The sequence below is a fragment of the Zootoca vivipara genome, chromosome 12, assembly GCF_963506605.1.
Source record: "Zootoca vivipara chromosome 12, rZooViv1.1, whole genome shotgun sequence".
Taxonomy (NCBI): Eukaryota; Metazoa; Chordata; class Lepidosauria; order Squamata; family Lacertidae; genus Zootoca; species Zootoca vivipara.
The window spans coordinates 53,233,540-53,259,137 of record NC_083287.1 but is presented as its reverse complement, the minus strand read 5'-3'; the positions used below and the strand labels follow the sequence as shown (position 1 = coordinate 53,259,137).

Below are 25,598 nucleotides of genomic sequence, written 5' to 3'. Positions count from 1 at the left end.
AACTCACTGGATGTCCCAGTGCATGTTCCTGCGGTGATCACCCCCTTGGTCTATCTACTTGTTGTTGTTGTTTAGTCCTTTAGTCGTGTCCGACTCTTCGTGACCCCATGGACCATAGCACGCCAGGCACTCCTGTCTTGCACTGCCTCCCGCAGTTTTGTCAAACTCATGTTCGTAGCTTCGAGAACACTGTCCAACCATCTCGTCCTCTGTCGTCCCCTTCTCCTAGTGCCCTCCATCTTTCCCAACATCAGGGTCTTTTCCAAGGATTCTTCCCTTCTCATGAGGTGGCCAAAGTATTGGAGCCTCAGCTTCACGATCTGTCCTTCCAGTGAGCACTCAGGGCTGATTTCCTTCAGAATGGATAGGTTTGATCTTCTTGCAGTCCATGGGACTCTCAAGAGTCTCCTCCAGCACCAGAATTCAAAAGCATCAATTCTTCGGCGATCAGCCTTCTTGATGGTCCAGCTCTCACTTCCATACATCACTACTGGGAAAACCATAGCTTTAACTATACGGACCTTTGTAGGTCTATCTACTGTTTCCCCTCTATTCCAGAGTGGTGATTTTCAGACACTGTTCTGGGGTAACCTAGAACTCTTCAGAAGGCTGTCGAGGGTTCCTCAGTTAGAAGGTCTGCAGTGGAAGAGGAGCTTCCCTGATAGACCGCCTGCCCACCAGCAGCAGCTGCAGGAGAATTCTTACTCTTGGGTTTTTTCAGGGCCTCTAGAACATTTCCCGTAACCTCTGCAATGAGTAAGGATTCCCTAGCAAACCAACAAGAAGACAAATAGATATAGAAAAGGTTCCCCAAAGTTTAAAAAAGTTTGAAAATCGTAATTCTAGAGCATCCTTGCATTTTTGCTCTCCTTGAAAGGCCTTATGCATCCCCATTGCTTTGTTTTGACATGGAGTGTTCCGTCGTCTGGCTAATGCACGTTAATGGTATCTCTGTGGCACGTCCACTTCTGCGGTGTGTTGTGGTCTCCCTTCATCTGGAAAGGATACTGGCATGAACCTACGTTAAATAGCAGCAGCTGTGGAGATCTGTTCATTTCACCCACACTGAGAGAACACAAGGTTGCTGAGAGTATTTGCTGCTTCCTTGTTTCTTAGCCTCGCCCATAGTTTTCAAAGAAGAACTAAAGGGTGCGGAAGCTATGGAAGGCGAGGTGGCCACCCTGCGCTGCAAGCTCAGCAAGCCTGCTTCGGTCGAATGGAAGAAGGGTAGCCAGTCACTGAAGCACGGTGAAAAATACGCAATGAGGCAGAAGGACACCATAGTGGAACTGCTGATTCATCACCTAGAAGACGAGGATTCTGGCGATTATACCTGTGTGTGTGGCAACCAGCAAACCACAGCTGCCTTAGCAGTACATGGTAATGCCATATATTTTAAAAGAACCATAATGTTTTCCATCATCCCTTCACCCATTGTTGTTTTTTGTACGTTGCTTGTCTTTGAAGAACACCTATTTTGGACTTGTCATGTCCGTTGCAGTGGGCATCTGGGTAAGTGTGCTTTAACAGGCTCTACATGTTGTATCCCTCAGTTCCACCAGCCCTCTTCAAAGAGCCCCTAAGGGACGTGAAAGCTACAGAAGAAGGAACAGCCGCTCTATGCTGTGAACTAACTAAGGCTGCTCTGGTGGAGTGGATGAAGGGGCAGCGTTTGCTCAAGGAAGGTGATAAGTACAAGATGAGACAGGAAGGCTCTGTTGTTAAGTTGCTGATTCAAGATCTGGAACTGACAGATGCTGCAGAATATACCTGCGTCTGTGGAGACCAGAAGACAGCAGCTTCCTTGACCGTGCATGGTAAAGAAGTTAAATGCGTGGTCACCTACCATCCCACTAACTGTACATTATCTGGAGTTGGATTTAACTTCCACGTGTTTGCGTTTGTCATCTGTATCTATGTCATTTCTGTGACGTCGTTTCTGGCTTCCCATAAATGGCGAAGGCAGGAAGCTGTGTGTGTTTGCAATTACAACAAGTTGTTATCAGCTTCCTGCCTTGAAAGCCTTACTAGATGTTTTGATTGTCGTTCGCCCATGTTGTGTGGCCCACAGTGCTCCTCCCAAGTGGTCACGTGTTGTTTTAAGTGCAATGATTTTGTTCTGTGATCCCCAGCCTTGCCTGCAAGGTTCAAACGCAACCTGAAGAACATGGAAGCAACAGAAGGGGGCGTGGCCACACTGCAGTGTCAGCTGACCAAGGTCGCACCTGTGGAATGGAAGAAGGACGGCCAAGTGCTCCAAGCTAGTGAAAAGTGGATCATGAGACAAGATAGTGGCACTGTAGAGCTGGAGATCCACCAACTAGATCTTCAGGATATGGGAAACTATAGCTGTGTGTGTGGAGACCAACAAACTGCAGCATCTTTGACAGTCAATGGTAAACTATGGGTTGTGAATTAACTTCTCAGAAAATTTGCTAATTTCACCCTAAATAGCTATATCTGCCTTCCCTAACCTAGTGCCCTCCAGATGTTTCAGACTACAGCTCCCATCAGTGTTGGCTGGGGGTGGTGGGAATTGTAGTCCGAAATATCTGGAAGACACAAGGCGTAAGACAGCGCCCAGTGCCCACTCTAGTCTGCAGCATAGTGAGCATGTAGTTCCATGGACTTCCAAAGCTTGATTCATAATGCATTTAGCACAGCTCTCCACTGTACCTGCTGGTCCAAGCTTTTGGAGATGTTCACGCGCTCTGCTTCTTTTATGTCCCGTAGCTCTCCCTGCATTTTTCAAGGAAGCGTTAAAGAGTGAGCAGGTTGCAGAAGAAGTGTCACAGGCGTGGTAGCGGCTACTCTAGAGTAACGACTCCTCAAAGCATTGTCTTTTCATTCTTTTATTTAGTGCTGATTATTTACAGTGCAGAACAGTACTATGTACATGTTGTCAGTTAGGGGTCAGAACCTCCGAATGGAGATTCACGCGTTTTCTTCCAGCAAAGTAGTCTAGGGATACTGAATCTCCGCCCCCGTCGTTTCCTGCGCAATTCCGGGGTCGGCGGGATTGGCCTTCTTCCCTTGCCTCCCACTTCCCTTCCCACACTGGGCATGGGCTCCGCTACCTTGCTGGAGCCTCGGTCACCACTTCCTGAGTCTCCGCTGGAGATATCTCCCTCCCCACTAGCACTCGCGCTGGGTGACGAGCTGCTACTTAAGATGGGAGGGACTTGCCTGTAACTTCTGTCCCTCACAAGAAGGCTCAGTAACATTGCGCTGCAGGTTGAGCAAAGACGCCCCAGTGGCGTGGAAGAAAGGGCACAACCTGCTGAATGTAGGTGGCAAGTACATCATGACGCAGCAAGGGGCTACTGCAGAGCTGACCATTGATCATGCAGAACTTCAGGATGCAGGAGATTATACCTGTGTATGCGGAGACCAGCAGACAACAGCTGCTTTAATTGTCCATGGTAAAAGCAAAAGGCCCACCTTGATTAGATGACTTCCTAGTATCACTTCTAAAACTTAAGTTTTGTGCAATACCTATCTCAACTCTTTAATATTCTTTTTTAATTTTATTTTTATATTTTCATATTACTTTGTCTTCTCCCTTCTCCCCCTGCTCCCGCTACCAAGTAGGAATGGGAGAAGACAAGATTTTCTCCTAGTTGTTCTCCTACCAAGTCCCTCTTATTTTGATGAGACCATTCTAAAACCAATAGAAAATTGGTGGACTGGGCAGGGAGCGGGGTGGATTTGTAGGAGCTTGAAACACCAATGTCTATGGCAAGCTTGAATCCTGAATTAGAATTGCTCCTTGTTGCCGTCATTGTTGGTTTCTTTAATAGGGATTCAACTCTGAATTAAAATAAAAGAGTAAAATAATAATGGGAAGTTACTCTTGCATGTCTAATTTGCCTGGCTTTCAGTTTTATTCTTCATTTGGTTCTCTTCTTCTCCTGTGGCCCTGAGTAGCCACCTGCATAAATGCCTAACAGTCCCGCTATCTGTTGCATTCTCAGCCTTACCTGCCTATTTCAAAGGTGAACTAAGGAACCAGGAAACCACCGAAGGTGAATCTGCGGTTCTTCGGTGTCAGCTGAGCAAGGTGGCACCAGTTGAGTGGCGGAAGGGGCAGCTGGTTCTCAGGCAAAGTGAGAAATACACACTAAAGCAGGATGGCACCATTTCAGAGCTGCTGATCCACAACCTTGATGAACAGGATGCAGGAGAATTTACCTGTGTTTGTGGAGACCACCAGACCACCGCGACCCTAAGAGTCAATGGTAAACAATGCTACTTGACAAACAACGGGCTTTTCACTCTGCCTTGTAACCTCGCAATTTTGGAAGCAAACTCCACCCTCTCTGTTTGCCTCTCCTTCATCTCACTACTGTCCCTTTCCACCTCTTTTTGCTTTGGAATACCATCCTATGTCTCTGTTGAACTGGTGGCTGTGTATATGCAAGGAGACCCCTTCATCCTTACCATTTTGGCTTCTACCGATGTCCTTGCGTCAACTACTTTTGTGTTATCTTCCAGTGGATTCTTCCCTTACTTCCCTGACTTCCACCCCTGCTTAAACCTTGTGTGTGTGTGTGTGTGTGTGTGTGTGTGTGTGTGTGTGTGTGTTCCACTGGTAATGCATGGAGCAGTTCTGGTTGTGACATGTGTCTGTGTTCAGCTATTGTGCACCTTATGTGTACCACATGTCTCTGTTTATGTCCTATTGTTGAGCACCATAGAAGATTCATCACACATATGCCAAGCAAGCAATGTCTTCTGCAGCCACCAAGCGGATGGAAATCAGGTGGAATTATGTTGCCCAAAGGAATCCAACAGAACATGTTTCGCTTCCTGTTGAGTGTGTTCCATTTGTAAATCGAGTTCCCCGCTGCTATGGGAAAGCACGCTTTGGTTTAAGAATGGACTTCCGGAACGGATTAAGTTAGTAAACCAAGGTACCACTGTAGTAGTAATTGCAGATTGAATTTCGAATGGCATGAAGAAAACGGGGTGAAAGCATTTTTTCACACAAAAGCCTCACAAGAAGTCACAGAAGGTGGAAGACTCACTCTGCTACTTGAGTTGACAAAGGCTGATGGCTTGGTGGAAGGAAGGAAGGAGCACAGAGGTCTCAGACCCAGCAACAAGTGCTTCATTAAGCAGGGAGACCCATTTGTTTTTGTCGTAGATTCGAAGAGTGTTGGAGAATACACTTGCAACCATGAAGACCAGAAGACGGCAGTCTCCTTGATAGTCAACAGTAAAATTGCATTGTGCAAGTACTGTGGGATGAGTATTTTATTGCTTTATAGTCCATCAATCTTTGAATTTGAACTTCATCATTCCACTGCAAGTTGTTCCTGAAATACATTGTACATCCTCCTGTGTTCCCGTTCCTGGTCTTTCTGTTCTCTTGTCTCTGTGTTCCATTGCGTTTCGGTAGCATACATCCACGTCAGTGTCCCGTTTGTCGAGAAGGAGTGTGTAGAGATGACCTCCCATCATCCCAAAGTGCTCTCTCCCTTTCAAGGCCGTGTGCCAATGCCTGATGAAGCCAAGGGAGGCATTTCCATTGAAAATCAACAGGCATTGGACCTGGACCTTGTATAGATTCCCCATGCCACTTTATAATACCTACAACCTTCCCTCCTCTCACATCATCCCGCTACTAGTGTTGGGTCTTCATACATTTATAAATCTGTGTTCTGCAGCGCTCCCAGCACGGTTCAAAATGGAACTGAAGGATGTAAGAGCCACTGAAAATGAAGCGGCCACACTACGCTGTGAGCTCACTAAGGCCGCTCCGGTGGAGTGGATGAAGGAAGAAGAAAAACTAGCAGAAAGCAACAAGTACCGGATCAGGCAGGAAGAAACTGTCACAGAGCTGGCGATCCACGATTTAGACATGGAGGACGCCGGGCGCTACACCTGCACATGTGGAGACCAGAAGACCACTGCTGTCTTAACAGTCAACGGTAAAGTGTGTGAAATTGATCCAGCCAGTGAATGTATTGATAGTCGAATTCTAGGATTATAAATAAATCTGGGGGTGTAGTAGGGCTGCAAAAGAAATATTCCAGTCTCGTTCTGTGGGATGCTGTGCTCATGTATACACATGACTTAATTGCTTTGCACTTGATTGATTTACAAGTGATAACAGGCAGCTGAATGTCTGAACACGTGATCAGCATTGGGCAGGAGAGGATCAGTGGGTGACTTGAAAGTTCAGCCCGCAAGGTTTCATCTGGGATGACTTATTTGCCCATGAAAGTTGTTACCTAGATGTTGCAGTCATCAAGTAATGAACATATATGTGCCTGCAGTGAACCAGACCTATAGTAGCAGTGGAGGTGATGGTAATACTAATAATAGCTTATAACACCATAAGACCAGTTTCTGGCAATTTCTACTTTCTTTTTGGTACTTTCACAGAATTTTCAAACCATAAAGATTTGAGTTGCCTTGTGTTGACATTTTGAAAGATGGATTCTTGTACGTTGTTGAGAATGACAATTTTCAAAACACTGAAATGTGAAACTCTCTTCCAGATCAAATTTAATGGTGTTTGAACTAGATCTGCAACTGCCGGTGTTCTGCATTCATTTCAGATTTGGTTAACATCTGCAAATGCAAATGTGATGCTTTACATTGCTGTATAAATAGCAAGTCAGGCTTATAGCATCATAGAATCGGAAGGGACCCAAGGGTCATCTAGTTTATCCCCCTGCAATGCAGGAAAAACCATATATATCTCATGCAGCTTTTGCAATAGATAACCAGCAGACTTCCTATCAATGTCTGTGTACTACGTATGCATCTTCAGCAAATATGGGATAATTTCACCAAAATTTGAATTTCAGAGGTTTCAAATTCAGTAAATAGAAATTTGGGGTTACCTAGGATTTTCTGTTCCAAACAGCAAGATAGCTAGCAGTTTAAAAGGAAGGAAATCATAGCTGCCAAGTTATCCCTTTTTTAAAGGGAAATTCCATTATGCTGAATAGGCTTCCTCGCGAGAAAAGGGAAAACTTGGCAGCTATGGAAGGAAATGGTTTTGGAAATATAGCTCCCCACCTTCAATTATGAGCTAAAATACACCTGTAGGTATGTGGGAGAACTCTGATTCATCTCCTGGTACTTTGTTTGTTTGTACAGACCTTCTGCATGCAAAGCAGATGTTCTACCTCTGAGCTATGACCCTCCCCTCCCCAATGGTGTGAAAGATAAGGAAAAGGCGGATGTGAGAGATGGGTTAATTTCAGAATGGAGAACTGGGTGGGTTTTCTGGCAACTCAACAATGAGACAAGTTTTAATGTCAAAACGGTTGCTAGCTCCTATAGCAAGGCGGCCCAACTTTCCATACCAAAGTGGGACACAAGAGTACTTGAGCATGGAACCTGCCAGCCACACATGGCCTTGTTGCAGTCACCCAAAATATCCCTTCCAAGCGTGAGGTTCTAGAGCCTCCCCACCTCCTTCTCAGAGCTGGGAAAGCACTAACTTGGCTTTGGCAAGGAGGCAGGAGGACTTTAGGAGCCTGCCAGATCCCTCATGCCTTCATTCCAAAGTCCAGTGCCTCACTTACTAGGCTTTGGGAAGGTGGTGTGAGGGCTGTGGGGGCATGCGTCAAATGTTGCCAATAACCACCAAAAACCATGTCCCATTCTGCCCTATAGTGAAACACCACTAGGTGGTAAAGGTAAAGGGACCCCTGACCATTAGGTCCAGGTATGGACGACTCTGGGGTTGCGGCGCTCATCTCGCTTTATTGGCTGAGGGAGCCAGCGTATAGCTTCCGGGTCATGTGGCCAGCATGACAAAGCCACTTCTGGTGAATCAGAGCAGCGCACGGAAACACTGTTTACCTTCCCACTGGAGCGGTACCTATTTATCTACTTGCACTTCGATGTGCTTTCGAACTGCTAGGTGGGCAGGAGCTGGGACCGAGCAATGGGAGCTCACCCCGTCATGGAGATTCAAACTGCCGACCTTCTGAATGGCAAGCCCTAGGCTCTGTGGTTTAGACCACAGCACCACTCACGTCCCTATCCACTAGGTGGAGGTGGGAGCTATTCACAGCCAGGCAGTAAATATACTTTATTGTTTTGGTCATCATAGTCATTTGCATTCTGTTGCAGTGAATGCCACATGTTTATTGTCTGAAACACTTATTATTATTGCTAGATAAAAGTCCTGATTGACTACTGTTCTCCCCACTGCCCCACTGGGCAAGTTGATACAAACCAAGTATAACTCCTTAAAGCTATCACTGCCATCCTAGCAAAATACCTGGGAAAACCAGGTATTCACCACGGACATTGAAGACGCCCTTACATATGGTTAATGGCAAAAGTTCCCCACATTGCACAAAATCTCTAATGTTGTGAATGATGCTCTTCTCCATTGTTTCCACCAATTGTTTCTGTAAGGGGGACTCCCTACAGGGAGCCAGCCCCCATCATCCTGACGTCCACCTCATCAAGTACAGAGAGCACCAGTGGTTCTGAAGCAGCAAGAGGGGGAGGAGGAGACTCGGAGAGGGAGAGAAATCAGAGTGAGGAACAATGGGAAAGCTCGGAGGCTGAGGGATGCAGGCAGACACTTGGGAATACTACTGAGGGAGGAAACTGAAAGGGCATCGCTCCTTCCGGCACCAGAAATGAGGAGAGCACCGCAACACAGGTCAAGGGGGCGGCGTTTTGGGGTGCCCGGACTACTTTGCTGGCGTAGGAACAGACGTACACCATTGGCGGATTCTGATTCGGGATGAGAGCTCATGTTTTAAGCTGTCTCTACACTGTAAATAATTAGCACAATAAATGTCTTTGAAGACAAACTGGACTCAAGCGGAGTTACTGTAGAGTAGCCACGACGACCCTCTGACAGTTTCTTTCCTCCAAACAGCTTTCTTTCCCCTTTTGCATGAGGAAGGAGCCTCCGCCAGGGTTTCGCCTTCCCAGAATGGTTCCTCATCTTGCACCTATGAGCATTATGGCCCATGTTTTGTCTTCACCTCTTGTTATTGGCTCCACAGCCCTCAAGCCTGAATTCAAGCAGCGGCTGAAGAATGAGAAAGGAGAAGAGGGTGGAACAGCCAGGCTGCGCTGCGAGGTGACGGTGGTTAAGGCGTCAGTGGAGTGGAGGAAAGATGGCACGGTGCTTCATCCCGGTCCCAAATATGAAATGAAACAGGAAGGTGCCAAGCATGAGCTTCTTGTTCGCAATTTGGAAACCAAAGACAGTGGGGAGTATTCCTGCACCGCTGGGGATCAAACCACGTCGGCAAAGCTGGAAATTAAAGGTAAGAGGCAGACTTTGTGACCAGAGGGAAGAGTCGGTGGAAGAAGACTGGATGAACCTTAAAGTTTATTTTAAAAATAAATGTAAGATTGGAAATAATTAATATAAGATCTGGAAGTATATGGAGGTTGTAGAGGAGGACTGGTCGAGAATTTGCAGATATTAAAATTCTAATATGTGTTATAATTATATTGTTGAGTTAGCATTAGATATAAATGTCAAGGTAAAATTGATTGGTATGTTAAGGAAGTAATAAGAGATACTATTTGACAGTGAAGTTAAGCAGAGAAGGATATGTTTATATAACCTATAAATAAGATTGAAAACAAGATGTCGAAAGCACTAAAGATGATATACATTGTAACGCCGTTGGGAAGTACTGGAGGAACTCAACAATGTAAGAACATATGATAGATAATTAGAGTCTTTTTCTTTTCCCCCTCTCTTTTTATTGTTGTTGTTTTGGTTTTCTATACTCTTTTTTGTATGCTTGTATTGTATTCATTTTCAGGTGTGTGTTTTTGGTGTTTTTTTCCCTTTTTGTATTTTTAAGCTTATAAAATATTTCATAATAATAATAATAATAATAATAATAATAATAATAATGTAAGAGGCAGCATTCCTGGCAATTGTTGCCATTGCAATTTGGCAGTCTAATCCTTTGCGATGGGGTGAGCTCCTGTTGCTCTGTCCCGGCTCCTGCCAACCTAGCAGTTCGAAAGCACACCAGTGCAAGTGGATAAATAGGTACTGCTGCAGCAGGAAGGTAAACGCCATTTCCATGCAATCTGGTTTCCATCACAGTGTCCCGTTGTGCCAGAAGTGGTTTAGTCATGCTGGCCACTTGACCCAGAAAGCTGTCTGTGGATAAACGCCGGGTCCCTTGGCCTGAAAGCGAGATGAGCGCTGCAGCTCCATTGTCACCTTTGACTGGACTTTACCGTCCAGGGGTCCTTTACATTTACCTCTCTTATTTAGGGTTGCCATATTTCAAGAGGTATAAATCCAGACACAAAAAGTTGTTGAGCTTTGTTAGGGCAATTGTCTGATAACACCTCCGCCACAGCCTGAACCAAATTCGCCCCCCCCCAAAAAGATAAAAAAATAAAAACCCAAAATCCAGGACAATTTAAATTCCCCTTGGATGGACATGTAGGGCCCCCCAAAGAGGACATGTCTGGGAATTCCTGGACGCATGGTAACCCTATCTTTTTGTATGCCAAGAATGTATAACTCAAAATGCATGGCCATCTTATTATACAATGGATCCAGGCTAGGCTTTAGCTAGATCATGCTATGTTCCAATTTAATTTTCAAAAAAAAAGATGCAATGCAGGCAATTTAAAAAGCAAGAGAAATGGAAGCTTTATATTCTCCAGATGCTGTTTTCTGTGGCACAGTAGTCAATCCTGTGTTCCTTCCTTCTTGAATGGTAGAATATTCGCAATTACCCCATGGGTTCTCACTCAACTGCTTAGATCTGTGGAAGTGGCACTGTTGCAGGTGCCACCTAATATTGTTCTGCCCTTCCAGAAAACCAGCTCTTTTAGCGTGGCAGCAGCACCCACACTTTGGAACTCCCTGCCTATTGACATTAGGTAACCACCTTTGAAGTATTCTCTTCACCAGCTTACAACATTTTTTATTAGACAAGCTTTTATCTGTAAGCTGCCTTGAGTCCCATCAGGGTTATAAATATAATAATAATAATAATAACAACAACAACAACAACAACAATAATAATATCCAGACATGTATATTTTGATGCATTATAATCTTTTTTACTGCTAAGCATTTTAAAGCATTTTAAATTGATTTCAACTGCTTTTTCAATTGTTAATTTAAATATTTCTTGGGACCCAGGTGGCACTGTGGTTAAACCACTGAGCCTAGGGCTTGCTGATCAGAAGGTCGGCGGTTCGAATCCCTATGACGGGGTGAGCTCCCGTTGCTTGGTCCCAGCTCCTGCCAACCTAGCAGTTCGTAAGCACGTCAAAATGCAAGTAGATAAATAGGAACCACTACAGCGGGAAGGTAAACGGCGTTTCCATGTGCTGCTCTGGTTTGCCAGAAGCGGCTTTGTCATGCTGGCCACATGACCTGGAAGCTATACGCCGGCTCCCTCGGCCAATAATGCGAGATGAGCGCGCAACCCCAGAGTCGGTCACGACTTGACCTCATGGTCAGTGGTCCCTTTACCTTTACCTTATTTTAAAGCATTTTAAATTGATTTCAACTGCTTTTTCAATTGTTAATTTAAATATTTCTTGTAAAGCACTTATAGGTTTTCCTATGCTCAATCAATATATCAGTATTGCTTAAAAAAAGAAAGATGTATGCCCTGGCTTGTAGGATAGTTAATAGAGAACAAAGCACTAGCTGGATCCAACTGTGATGGTCTGCACTAAAAGAACTTTGTTTCCTCACTTTCCACCATCGCTGACACTTGCAGGACTCGACATCACCATCATTAGGGGGCTGAAGAACACTGAGGTCTTTGAGGATGAAGATGTGACCTTTGAGTGCAAGGTCTCCCACGACAATGCGAAGGATGTGGAGTGGAAGCTTCAGGAGGCCTCTCTCCAGAGCAATGAGATGAACAAGATCTCCGTTGAGAAAGGCAGGGTCCACATATTGCAGCTCAGGAAGGTGACCCAGCAAGATTCAGGCACTGTCACCTTCCGGGTTGGACCATATACCTCCACGGCACAGCTCAAAGTGAAAGGTAACCCCTTGAGGGCCGTTGTGACAAAACTACTAGGCAAGCCAACTATGTTATATCTTGAGCTTCTCTTTGTGATTGGCAGAAAGGAGGAAATGTATCAATATGTTTTAGCACAATCGGCTTCCGGTTACCCAGTGGCGAACGGTGCCGCTTGGCCGCCTGGGGCGGGGCGTCGCTCCGCAGCATGCGTGCGTTGTGACGCATGACGCGCGTGCCAGGACGGACTGCGCATGTCCGCACATGAGCAGTCCACCCAGGTGGCCGGCATGCTCTGAAGCAGAACGCGCTATGGAGCGGTTTTCCAGCGCTGCCGCCCGGCAACTGCTCTGCAGTGCACTCTTTTTCTTCCTGCTCGGGCAGAGGAGGTGAGGGGCAGGCCAGGGGCAATGCCCCTGCGCGAGTGGAGCTAGTATGGAGCTAGGGGCAGCCCGCCCCCTATGCCCCTCCTTTGCTACGCGCCTGCGGTTACTACTGTAAAATGTTGTGAGACAGGAAGTCATAATTCCACAAGACAGGCTGCATGTGACTAAGAAGAAGAAGAAAGAAACAGATCAGCACATGTGAAAGAAGTGAGAGGAAAATATTTTGTATTCTAATCATAGTTGCCAAGTCTCCCGTATTCCCTGGGAAAACCCCGTTTTTCCAGCTGTTCCCAGATGAAAAAACGGATTTTTTTTGTTTTTCCCCAGTTTATTCTGGCGTGACGGCCATTTTGGAACTGGGTGGAGCATGCTCAGAAGCGACTTTTGATGCTGCTTTGCCCAGTTCCAAGATGGCTGCAGTGCGACTTCTGGCGCGGCGGCCATTTTGTTATTGGGCAGAGCAGCACCAAAAGTCGCTTCTGAGCATGCTCCGCCCAGTTCCAAAATGGCGGCAGCGCTACTTCCGGTCTGCTACTTCCGGTCCGATCCCTTATTTCTCCGAAAGGAACTTGGCAGGTATGATTCTAATGAGCATTGCGATCACCCAGGGCTGAATGTATTTGTTGTGCAATAAGTTTAAATAAAAGAGACTAAGAAGAACATGAAATGATTTCTGAATTTGCAAAATTCATCACACGAGCCTGGAACCTCCTTTAAGGCGCTATGAGGCAACTGGGTCATTATTTTCTGCTAGTCCCTCTAGCAGTTTTCTAAAATACCATTCACATTTTGTATTTTTAGCACCACTTCCCACATTTAAAGAGGAGCTGGCCAACAAAGAGCTGCAAGAGGACAGTACGGCCATCTTGAAATGTGAAGTCTCCCAGCCTGACGTATCGGCGACATGGAAGAAGGGAGCCCAAGTGATTTCTTCAAGTTCCAAGTATGAAATCCAGCAAGAAGGGACAATACTCACCTTAAAGATTTACAATCTAAAACCAGAGGACTCTGGCAAATACACCTGTGACATTGGGAACCAGAAAACCACAGCAACCATCGCCGTTGAAGGTAGGGGTTTTGTTAAGTCAACAGGTCCTAGGATCTGTAGTGCAAATTATTCGTCCATGGTTGTCTTTCATTCTAGACTAAAAGGCCTTAACCGACCTTGGATACTAGCTATTCTTCTTAACCATTAACATTCAGGTCATCAGAGCCCTGCGCTGATGAGAACCTGACATCTATAAGCTTTATAAATATAAAAGGCTAGCCAATGTAAACACATCCATATGTACTAAACTAGTAGTACATAGTTTCTGAGAAGCCTCCTCTTACCACTGCACCCTACCCTTGTCATTTAGACCTATGGATGTAACATTGCTTACCCTGAAGCAACATTGGACTGTGATTTAGGAGCCAGTGTGGCGTATTGGTTAGAGTGTTGGACTACGAACTGGGAGACCAGGGTTCAAATCCCCACTCAGCCACGAAGCTCACTAGGTGACCTTGGGCCAGTCACCATTTCTTAGCCTAACCTACATCACTTGAGCTCACTGGAAGATAAAGATGGTTTTTATGTTGTGGTTTTATGTTGTGAACCACCCCGAGATCTGCGAACGATGGGTGTTATACAAATGTAATAAATAACAAAAATATCTCTATAGATGTAATGAAATAAATAAATGTGAGCATGTGCTTTGAGTGGCACCAAGTTCTATAGACTTCACTTCCCCTACAAGTGAAGCAAGGACCAACATTCTTTGTTTGTTTTTTGACATTTATTGAAAACTTTTATTAAGAACATTAGGCTCGAGAGCACTTGCCAGTCTGCCTCTCCTTATCTGTAGCTGATGGTCTGCATTACAAACCCCCAAATAACTATTTGTCTTCAACTCACCATGATCTCATTTCTCCCATATGGCCCTCAGCTCTCCCAGCCCTTTTTGAAGCCCAGCTTGAGAGCCAGGAGGTTGAGGAAGGCTCCGTGGTCACCCTCCTTGCCAAGCTCTCGAAACCCGACGTGCCTGTGAAGTGGAGCAGAGGCTCCCTCAGACTGCGAGCCAGCGACAAGTACGAGATGAGGCAAAAGGGCTCCACTGTCGAGCTTCTCATCCACAATGCACAGCCAGAGGACTCTGGGGACTACACCTGTGACTCTGGGGACCAGCAGACCACAGCATCAGTGCTTGTCAAAGGTGAGGAGGAGCACATTTCCTTAAACTTTCCTGCTGCTGGGACTGGCCTTGCACATGGGAATATCAATGAGCAGACCCTGGAGAGCATATTATGCCAAAGTTAGCTTGGCTGCATTGGCTCCTGGGCTCAGCTCAAGGTGATGGTTATTTTCTTTCAAATCCTGAATGGCTTGGGCCACATGTGTAGTGTCACGGTCTGGTCGGCGGGCAGTTGAAGCCCTGGCTGAGGACGTCAGGACCAGAGGCAAGATGGTGGTGTAGAAGCAGGAACAGGTGCAGGGCTGAGGGTCCAGCAGCAGGCAGTCGCAGGGTCAAGGAGCAAGGCATAGGCGAAGGTCTGGGAGTCAAGGAGCAAGGCGTCAGCAAGGCAAAGGTCCAAGGGTCGAGGAGCAAGGCATCAGCAAGGCAAGGGTCCACAGAGCAAGGCATCGGCGAGTCAGGGGTCCAAGGAACAAGGAGCAAGAGGCCAGAGGCAACCAGGCAGGGATAGCGTTGCTGTGGCAAAGAGCTGAAGGGAAATGCTGAGCTTTTATCCCTCCCAGCTCCTGCCACCAGGTGCAGTGAGTTATTAAGTGGCCTCACCTGGGTGGCCACTCCTTGCTTCTCCAGCACAAGCTGAGGCAGGCCCCAGTCCTGCAAAGCACCACAGGCCCCAGAGCCTGACTCCTGACATGTAGCCTGTCCACCAAAAGAGGGAAAGGGGTTGGCCTTTGTTGAGGGCAGCCAGTTCCTCTGCTGTGGAATCCCCCACCCAGTTAGACTTGCTAGGCTATGGGTTTGCCTAGTGTTTCGTTTTAATAATCAGATACTTTTTTGTTTCATTTTAATAATCAGATACTTCCTCATAAAATTGCTCACAACCCAGTCAAACTCTGAAGCCTTCTCTTTTCCACTGACTCCCTCGATCTAGGAGTCTTGGTAGACCACAAACTTGACATGAGTCAACAGTGTGATGCAGCAGCTTAAAAAGCCAATGCAATTCTGGGCTGCATCAATAGGAGTATAGCATCTAGATCAAGGGAAGTAATAGTACCACTGTATTCCACTCTGGTCAGACCTCACCTGGAGTACTGTGTCCAGTTCTGGGCACCACAGTTCAAGAAGGATACTGACAAGCTGGAACGTGTCCAGAAGAGGGCAACCAAAATGGTCAAAGACCTGGAAACGATGCCTTATGAGGAATGGCTTAGGGAGGTGGGCATGTTTAGCCTGGAGAAGAGAAGGTTAAGGGGTGATATGATATCTGTCACAGTGGCCGGAGTGGACTACTTCAGAGTAACGACGCTACGCAGCTCTGCATTTTATTCTTTTATTGGTGCTGCGTATTTACAGTGCTCAAGTCATTGCTATTTACACGGAGCGATGTTGTCAGTCGGTTTCAGAACCTCCTAATGGCTTTTGGCGCGTCTTTCTCCAACACAAAAGCTTTGGCAGACCCATCCTCTTGCCCCTCCTCTTCCTGCGTAATTCTGGAGTTGGAGGGATGGGTCTTCCCCCCTTGCTTGCCCCTTCCTGTCCCACCTGGGACCCTGGCTCCTCTACCTTGCCTGAGCCTCGGACACGACTTCCTGCTTCCCCACTGGAATCGGAACTCTCCCTGCTTTCCCCTTTGCTCGGGGACGGGCTTGAACTCAGGAGGGGAGGGACTTCGCGATATCCCCTGTCCCTCACATCCACCCCCCTCCCAAGCTCTCCTTCACCCCTCCCCAGGCCCCCCCCATGTGTCGGTGACGACTGGAAGCCTAAGAACTCAGTGCTCTCCGAGCCCGTTGGTGTGAATACCTCCCCCCAGTCCTGCGAGCCCCCCCCTTCCGCCTGGGCGGACGGGAATCCCAAAAAGTCCGTGGCGTCAGAGCTGGTGGGGGTAAAAACGTTCTGCCAATCTGCTCCTTCCTCTGACTGGGTGGATCTCGGTGACACCCATACCTCATCCTCTGGTTCCTCAAACTCCGCTTCCCAGCGCCATGGTGAGCTGCTCTCCCGTGCCTCCTCCTCCTCCCCCTCCCTTTCCATGTGCCAGGGCTTGGGTCTGTGGGGAAAGAGGGCGTGAAATTCTTCCACCAAGAATTCCTCCTGTATCTGAGTGGCTGGGACCCATTCATTCTGGGACGGTGGAGCATCCTCCCATGCCATGAGGTACTCCAGTCCCCCCACCCCCCACCTTGAATCCAGGATGGCCGTGGCCTCATTGAGTTGCTCCCTGCCTTCCCTCTCCCCCCCTCCCTCGGGGGTTTGTTCGCTGTCTCGGAGCCTGCTGCTTTCCCTGTACGGCGACAGCAGCGATCTATGAAACACTGGATGCACCCTCATGTCCTCTGGCAGTGCCAGCCTGTATGCCACCGGGTTTACCTGTTGCGTGACCGTGAAGGGGCCCAGCCTTTTGGGTGCCAGCTTTTTGCACCTCCCTCTGGTGGGAAGGCCCTCCGAGGACAACCACACCTTGTCCCCCACCCTGATGACCTCCCCTTGTCGCCTGTGGCGATCTGCCCCCTTTTTGTACGCTTCCTTGGCCCTCTCCAAGTGTTCTCTGAGCTGCTGGTGCACCGTCTCCAGTTCCTCTGCCCAATCCTCAGCCTGTGGGCCCTCCTCCTCCTCCTCCTCCCTCTCCCTCTCTGGGAAAGATCTGAGGTCGCGCCCGTAATTGGCCTTAAAGGGCGACACCCCTGTGGAGACGTGCACTGCATTGTTGTAGGCAAATTCTGCCAGTGGCAAGCGATCCACCCAGTCCGTTTGCCGCTGGCTGACGTAGCATCTCAGGTACTGCTGCAGAATGGCGTTGACCCTCTCCGCTTGTCCGTTGGTCTGCGGGTGTCTAGCCGTCGACAAGCTGACCTCCACCTGCAGGAGGTTCATGAGCCGCCGCCAGAACCTGGAAACAAATTGGCGGCCACGATCCGAAATAACCCTTAAAGGTAATCCATGCAGTCTGAAAATGTGATCAACAAACAGTTTGGCTGTCTCTTCTGCCGAGACTGCCCTGGCACACGGTATAAAGTGACACATTTTGGACATAAGGTCCACCACCACCAACACTGCAGTCTTACCCCTGGACGAAGGCAGATCTGTGATGAAGTCCATGGACACCACTTCCCACGGCCTGTGTGGTGTGGCTAAGGGCTCCAGCAACCCTGGTGGCGCTGCTCTGACCACCTTCGCCCGCTGGCAGGTGGTACAGCCCCTTACATAGTCTCGAACATCTTCCCGCACCCCTGGCCACCAGAAGTGTCTCATGACTAGGTGAGCGGTTTTGTCCCTTCCAAAATGCCCCGCTGTAGGGTTGTCATGCATCTGCTTGAGGACCGTACGTCGAAGCTGGGTGGTGGGTAGGTACAGCGCACCCTTGTAGAAAAGCAGCCCTCTGCGTTCTGCAAAGTCTTTTGCCTGCTCCCTCCCCCCTCTCAGTTCTCTGAAGATGCGGTTGGCAAATTCATCCGCTGCCGTCAGTGCTGTGAGTTCTGCCTCGCTCACCACAGCTGCTCCGCAGGACCATGCCGACGGGGGGAAAATGTGCCTTGGGGCTGGTGGCGCCTCCTCCTCCATGTACTCTGGCTTGCGGGAGAGGGCATCCGCCCTGACATTCTGCTCCCCCGGGATGTAGTGGATGGAGAAGTTGAAGTTCGAGAAGAACTCTGCCCACCGTATCTGCCGCTGGTTGAGCACCCTGGCAGTTCTCCAGAACTCCAGGTTCTTGTGGTCTGTGCACACCTGGATGGGGTGCTTCGCGCCCACCAGGAAGTGTCGCCAGTGCTGGAACGCAGCGTAGATCGCAAGAAGTTCCCTATCAAACACTGTGTAGTTGCGTTCAGGCTGTGTCAGCTTCCTGGAGAAGAAGGCACAGGGTCTCCACTCCCTGTTGGCGTCCAGTTGCAACAAAATTGCGCCCACAGCTTTTTCAGAAGCATCTGTCTCAATGCGTAGGGGCGCGTCCTGCACCACATGGAACAGGTTTTGGTCTGAGGCGAACACTCTCTTGAGGCTTTCGAACGCTGCTTGCGCCTCTGGTGTCCACTTGAACTTCTGCTTGCCTCTCAGGCAGTCCGTGATGGGAGCCGTAACGCGAGAGAAGTTCTTGATGAACTTCCTGTAGAAGTTAGCGAAGCCTAGTAGGCGTTGGGCATCTTTGCGCGTCCTGGGGCTGTGCCAGTCCAGGATGGCCTGCACCTTGTCCTTGTCCATCGCCAGCCCCTTGTCTGACAGCTTGTAGCCCAGGAAGTCCACCTCTTTGGTGTGAAACTTGCACTTCTCCAGCTTCACATACAGGTGGTGCTCCTTCAGGCGTTGCAACACCTCTCTGACATCTTTCACATGCTGCACTGGGTCATTCGAGTAGATAAGGATGTCATCTAGGAAGACCAAGCATTTCCTGAAGAGGAGGGACCCCAGGACGTGGTGCATGAAGGCCTGGAAGCATGCTGAGCCCCCTTGCAAACCGAAGGGCATCACCAGATATTCAAAAGAGCCCAGAGGCGTGAACATCGTGGTTTTCCATTCATCTCCTTCCCGGATCCTGATCAAGTTGTACGCCCCCCTTAGGTCCAGCTTGGTGAAAATCTTGCCCCTGCGTGCCGCTGTCAGGAGATCATCCACTCTGGGCATGGGGAAAGCCACGGGCTCTGTCACCGAATTCAGCCGTCTAAAGTCCACCACAAGACGGCGCTGTTGCGTGTCTTTCTTGTCCACCCAGAAGACCGGGCTGCCCCCTGCTGCCTTGCTTTCCCTTATGAACCCCCGCTTGAGGTTCTTGTCGATGAAAGCGCGCAGATCCTCCAGCTCCTGGTCTGACATGGCGTACAGCTTGGCTGGGGGTATCGTCGCCCCTGGCACCAGGTTGATCTGGCAGTCAAAAGGCCTGTGCGGGGGTAGGTGGTCGGACTCCGCTTCGCTGAAGACCTCCTGCAGGTCCCAGTACTGCTTGGGTATTGCCTCACCCCCTTTGATATGCATGGTGGCCACCGTGGCTATCGGAGGCCCCTCCCCTGGTTGGTGCTGCATGCAATGTTCCAGACAAAAGTCTGACCCAAACGTGATGCACCTCTGGTGCCAACTGATGGAGGGGTCGTGGCGCGCCAGCCAGCTCATGCCCAAGACGATGGGGGGGTCTGAGATGGTGGTGACGTTGAACGCCAGTGTCTCTGAGTGCCTTCCCACCGTCATTCTCATGGGGGGGGTTTGATGTGTGATGGCCCCTCCCAGCAGCTCCCTGCCGTCAATGGTTGCTACGTGCAGAGGAAAATCCAACTGCAAAAGCTGGATTTGGTGCTCTTCTGCAAAGCTTCTCGAGAAGAAGTTGGCGGACGCCCCACTGTCAATTAAGGCGAGGACCGTCAGGGGATAGCCATTTGGGAGCGTTAGCGTCACTTCTAGAACCACTCCTGCTCTGGGAGGGGTGGGCTGGCTCTGCACCTCTCTGTGCGGGTGGGCGGGCTGGGGCTGTTGTCTGCTGACTGTGCCTGGCTGCTGCCCCTTGTCTCCTGCAGCCAGGCTTTCCCGTTTCCCTGCTGTGGTGCTGCGTCAGTGGGGGAGGGCACCACCGTTCCCGCCTTTCCTTGCCACTCCCTGCGATGTGGGCAGTCTCTGACGAGATGCTGGGGTGAGTTGCAGAGAAAGCAATTCCCGCCCCTTCCCTCCTTGCGTCTTGGCGCCGCTGGGGTTTGAAAAGCCCGCGCGCGCGCGCTATCAATCTGCATGGGCTCCTGGTCCTGGCTGGCTCCAGGCGTGGCCTAAAAGGGTTGTTGAGGGAGTGGCTTCTCCTGCGACCGTGGGAACCAAGCCCGCTTTGCGCGCGTCGCTTGCTTGTCGTTCCACCGGGATTCCTGCCTCACCCCCACCGCCAGAGCTGCTTTGCTCAGCTGATCCATAGTACTGGGCTTTGGACCTCTCGAGAGTTCATCCTTCACCTCCTCGCTCAAACCCAAGTAAAACGCAGCTTGCATGGGAGGCGAATCCAAAACCCACCCCAGTCTGTGCACCAGCATGGTGAATTTCGCCCAATATGCGCGAACTGTCATATTTCCTTGGCGTAAATTATGCAGTTCCTCCTTAGTCTGGTCCAAATGACTATCGGACGAATACATCGTCCTCAAACCTTCTAGAAATTGTTGGACATTTTTCATGCAAGGATTCTTGGTTGCGATTAATGGTCTTAGCCACTCCCTGGCTGCTCCGGTGAGATGTTCCACAATAAACGCTACTCTGTGCTCATCATCGGGGAACTCATTCTGGTGCAGCTCAAGAGCATACACGATCTCAGTCTCAAAGCCCTGAAACTCCTTCGGGTCTCCATTGAACTTGCTTACAAGGGTCCCTGCTCTCCTTCCTGGCAGCACTTGGACTTGGGGAGCCCCTCCCGCCTTGTTTTTCTCTGCATCCAGCTTGTTTTGGAGGTCTACCGCCACCGCCCTTAAATGCTGCTCTTTTTCCTGGAGCTCTCTCACCTGTTCCGCAAGTTGTAGCCGGTCGTCCTGGACCTTCTTAGTCTCCTCTTTAGCTGCCTTCAATTCTCCCTGCGCCTGCAGCGACAGCTGTTGCAGTTCTAGCTGGGCTTGCTCAGCGATCTGCCGCCACTTCTCCGCCTCGGACACGCTCATCCCGGCAACTCCGAAGTAGCCCAAAAATGATTAGGAGGTTGCTGTCACAGTGGCCGGAGTGGACTACTTCAGAGTAACGACGCTACGCAGCTCTGCATTTTATTCTTTTATTGGTGCTGCGTATTTACAGTGCTCAAGTCATTGCTATTTACACGGAGCGATGTTGTCAGTCGGTTTCAGAACCTCCTAATGGCTTTTGGCGCGTCTTTCTCCAACACAAAAGCTTTGGCAGACCCATCCTCTTGCCCCTCCTCTTCCTGCGTAATTCTGGAGTTGGAGGGATGGGTCTTCCCCCCTTGCTTGCCCCTTCCTGTCCCACCTGGGACCCTGGCTCCTCTACCTTGCCTGAGCCTCGGACACGACTTCCTGCTTCCCCACTGGAATCGGAACTCTCCCTGCTTTCCCCTTTGCTCGGGGACGGGCTTGAACTCAGGAGGGGAGGGACTTCGCGATATCCCCTGTCCCTCACAATATCCATGTTCAAATATATGAAAGGATGTCATATGGAGGAGGGAGAAAGATTGTTTTCTTCTGCTCCAGAGAAGTGGACACGGAGCAATGGATTCAAACTACAAGAAAGAAGATTCCACCTAAACATTAGGAAGAACTTCCTGACAGGAAGTTTGACAGAGGAATTTGCTGCCAAGGAGTGTGGTGGAGTCTCCTTCTTTGGAGGTCTTTAAGCAGAGGCTTGACAGCCATATGTCAGGAATGCTTTGATGGTGTTTCCTGCTTGGCAGGGGGTTGGACTGGATGTCCCTTGTGGTCTCTTCCAGCTCTATGATTCTATGATTCTAAGTGGGAGAGTTAAGTTCGGTGATAGCAGTGGGACTTAAAACAAGTTTAGCTTGGGCTGGATAATTGTACCCCCATGAAATATCTGGGTCTTTCTTTAATATGTTCTATATGTTTCTGTGCATTTTTTCAATAAATGAAGAAGCAACTGACACATCAGTTAATTAAAATATATTAGAGGTCTGCAACCAATATTTTGGCTAATTCATTCCAACACACACAGCCCGTGCCTCTACTGTCTCTTGTAACTCTGTCCCAACTCCCCAACATTAATTAATGTTCAACGAACAAACTATGGGCTGGTGAAGTTGGAACCACCACTTCCACATATAAGGCAAAAAACTACCAAAGTGTTGCACAATCCACACCCCTTGGCCTGGAACATTAAATATCCACATTGAGCCCCCCACTAAATATCCACATTGAGCCCCCCATTAATTTTCCTCAAGATTATAATTTTTAGTGCAAAAACAATTTCATCTATATGTATAAAACAAGAAAAATAACAACACGGGTAACAAAGTTTAGCTGCCATAAATGTGTTACTTTTTAGGTGCCTTTGATTACGGTTATGAACCATTTTCTCTGCCTTTCTAGCTTTGCCGGTACTTTTTATTAACCTGCTTGAGAATCAGGAGGCAGTAGAGGGCGGCACAGTCACCTTGCGCTGCGAGATCTCGAAAGGTGGTGCACCTGTGAAGTGGAAAAAGGACAGATCCCTCCTGAGGTCCAGTGGCAAGTACACCATGAAGCAAGTAGGCACCGTGGTGGAACTGATGGTTTCTGAGCTGACTGCCAATGATGCAGGAGTGTACAGCTGTGACACAGGAGACCAGGAGACCTCAGCTTCACTGCTGGTGAACGGTAAGGCTTCAGACAGTCTTCTGGAGAATCATAGAATTGCGTGTGTAGACCCTTTAAAGTAAAGGTAAAGGGACCCCTGACCATTAGGTCCAGTCGTGACCGACTCTGGGGTTGCGCGCTCATCTCGCATTATTGGCCGAGGGAGCCGGCGTATAGCTTCCAGGTCATGTGGCCAGCATGACAAAGCCGCTTCTGGCAAACCAGAGCAGCGCACAGAAACGCCGTTTACCTTCCCGCTGTAGCAGTTCCTATTTATCTACTTGCATTTTGACGTGCTTTCGAACTGCTAGGTTGGCAGGAGCTGGGACCAAGCAATGGGAGCTCACCCCGTCACAGGGATTCGAACCGCCGACCTTCTGATCAGCAAGCCCTAGGCTCAGTGGTTTAACCACAGCACCACCTGGGTCCCTTTTAACTCTCCCACTTAGAATCATAGAATCATAGAGCTGGAAGAGACCACAAGGGCCATCCAGTAGACCCTTTAACCATCCCCAAATAAATTCAGACAAGACTCAAATTTTTGGTTGGTTGGTTTTTGGCAGAATTTAGGCCACAACTTTATTGATTACAATCAAGTGAGTGGTTGCATAGGCTCTGGTTCGACTAGCTACCTGCACCCTTGCAGGCAGCGCTGACCCAGGGCACACCATAGGTCAGCCTTGGGTGAACACCCGGCGCAGTGGAAGGTGGGGTCAAGCCAGTCCACCAGCCAGATGCCCTCCTGGACTCAGGCTCTCAGGGTTGACCAACCAAGAGTCCCAGGATTCCTTTAATGGAATACCCATCGCATAGGGATGGCCAGACCGCTCTGCCACCCCTATCACCTGAACCAGAGCCTATCCGCAACCTTACAAGTTGTGACAATTTGCTAGGTGAAACCCAAATGGCACCAGCCAATCAGCCAAGTGGGGAAAATTCCTGCCGTGCCCCTGTCCCAGCGTCAGACGGCACATGACGGCATAGCAAGGTCATGCGTGCAAGCCCTAAATATAGGGAGAGGTGGGCGGGTGTTCTGATGCACTGGCCCAAAAGAGGAAGCTCAGGGACATGTACATGGGCTTATATAGAGGTCCCTCGATAGAAATTTGCTGGCGTCCCATTGGTCTAATTGCACCCAGCATCGAGACACCTTCAATGGGGTGTTGTGGCCATCCAAACGTTCCTACGCACAACACAGGTTTGGGTTGCCAGGACACACCGCAACACATGACCTCTTGTTAGGGAGGACCCAATTTGTTGGAGGGTACCTCGAGGGTCATCTAGTTCCAACCCTCTGCAGTGCAGGAATCTCAGCTGAAGCAACCATAACAGGTGGCCAGCCAATCTCTGCTTTAAAACCTCCAAGGAAGGAGAGTCCACTACCTCCCAAGGGAGACCGTACCACTCTCAAACAGTTGTGTGGCAATGACCCCTCTTCCCATGAAATAAGACACATGACACACTGTATAGGTTTTAATTGGGCGAAAAGGCCACAACTTTATTGGTTACAGATGTTGAGCGGTATTGGCTTAGGCATTGGAACCTAACCACTAAATCTGACTACAACCCGTGTGTTGCAGTCTGTGAGAAGTTAACCACCAGCAAGGATCCGAACAGCTGAGGGGTGAGTGGGCAACGAGGCCGAGTTCCCGCCTCTGCTCCATTTAAAAGGGGGTGAGGCCCCGCCCCGCAGCCCACCTTATTGGTCGGCTCAGGCATGACGTAGGCGGGAACTCCCCACACGCAAAGGGGCTGGGCTCCCAGCCCCATCGCTAGAGTGCAGATGGGTCCCGCCCACAACTCCACCTCCGTGGGATGCGGAAGTGGTTTTATTATTGTCATAATTTTCCCCTGATGTTTAGTAACTTTCTTGTAACTTTAATCCATTGGTTCGAGTCCTATCCCTCTGGAGCAGGAGAAAACAAGCTTGCTCCATCTTCCATGAGACAGCCCTTGAGATATTTGAAGATGGCTCTCATATCTCCTCTTAGTTGCCTGAGAGATGATGACTTATTCGTCACTTGCTGACTTATTGGTTGCTTGCTTCGCAAAAAGGCTCTTAGCAGTTTACAAAACTTTAAAGACACAGAGTGTAACATAAAATCGGAAAGGGAAAAGAAGAACAAGGAATTATAACAAAATAGAGGTGGGGGGAGAAGCTCAATTCAGTTCACATTTAAAGGCAGACTTAACTAATTTTCACTTTCCGAAATTGATGAATATTAGAGACCACATTTAACAGGTGTGTGTGAATACTGTATCAAAGAGATATGGAAAGAAAAAAGGAACTGGGGGAAAAATCTTTTTGCTTTAATTTTAGAAGCACCAGCCACCATAGTGGAGACACTGAAAGATATCACCTTGTACGAAAATGAAGATGCGGTGTTCCAGTGCAAGGTCTCTCGGGAGAAGGCAAAGGACGTGGAATGGAGCCTGAGTGGGGTGCCTCTCCAGTCCAACGAAATGAACGAGATTGAGGTTCGAGGGAAAGTTCACATGCTCACCCTCCGGAAGGTGACGCTCGAAGACTCCGGCTCTGTCACTTTCAAAGTGGGACAGAATTCTTCTGAGGCCCAGCTGACCGTGCAGCGTAAGTGAGCTAACTCTTTATAGGGAAATCTATGTTATTGACCCTCAAACTGGTCCACCTTTTTTTTTGCAAATGAGGCCCAGCTAAATGAGCAGCACAAGTAAGCCAGTCCTTTAGAGGGAGAGCTCTCCCTTCTGTCGAAATAATCTGGATCCTGCAATACCCTATTGTGTCTGTCAGAGGAAACTTAGCCCTGTTGACTGAAAAATCTACAGTGGTACCTCGCAAGATGAGTGCCCTGCAAG

General features: G+C 48.9%; 1 protein-coding gene across 32 annotated transcripts in view; it reads left to right on the top strand.

Moving 5' to 3' along the window:
• OBSCN (obscurin, cytoskeletal calmodulin and titin-interacting RhoGEF) overlaps positions 1 to 25,598 on the top strand; it is a 289,452-nt gene that overhangs the window by 112,476 nt on the left and 151,378 nt on the right. For 16 of the 32 annotated variants that reach the window (XR_009558428.1, XM_060280972.1, XM_060280969.1 and 13 more), the window contains 11 exons: positions 1,117 to 1,380; positions 1,554 to 1,817; positions 2,133 to 2,396; positions 3,975 to 4,238; positions 5,670 to 5,933; positions 8,994 to 9,260; positions 11,712 to 11,984; positions 13,148 to 13,414; positions 14,272 to 14,538; positions 22,518 to 22,784; positions 25,084 to 25,353. Coding sequence is in view for 31 of the 32 variants with exons in the window: in XM_060280972.1 (XP_060136955.1) it covers positions 1,117 to 1,380; positions 1,554 to 1,817; positions 2,133 to 2,396; positions 3,975 to 4,238; positions 5,670 to 5,933; positions 8,994 to 9,260; positions 11,712 to 11,984; positions 13,148 to 13,414; positions 14,272 to 14,538; positions 22,518 to 22,784; positions 25,084 to 25,353 (2,931 nt within the window). In the remaining variant the exon portion in view is untranslated. The remainder of the gene's footprint in view (positions 1 to 1,116; positions 1,381 to 1,553; positions 1,818 to 2,132; positions 2,397 to 3,974; positions 4,239 to 5,669; positions 5,934 to 8,993; positions 9,261 to 11,711; positions 11,985 to 13,147; positions 13,415 to 14,271; positions 14,539 to 22,517; positions 22,785 to 25,083; positions 25,354 to 25,598) is intronic. The other 16 variants (XM_060280981.1, XM_060280978.1, XM_060280976.1 and 13 more) reach the window with 10 other exon arrangements.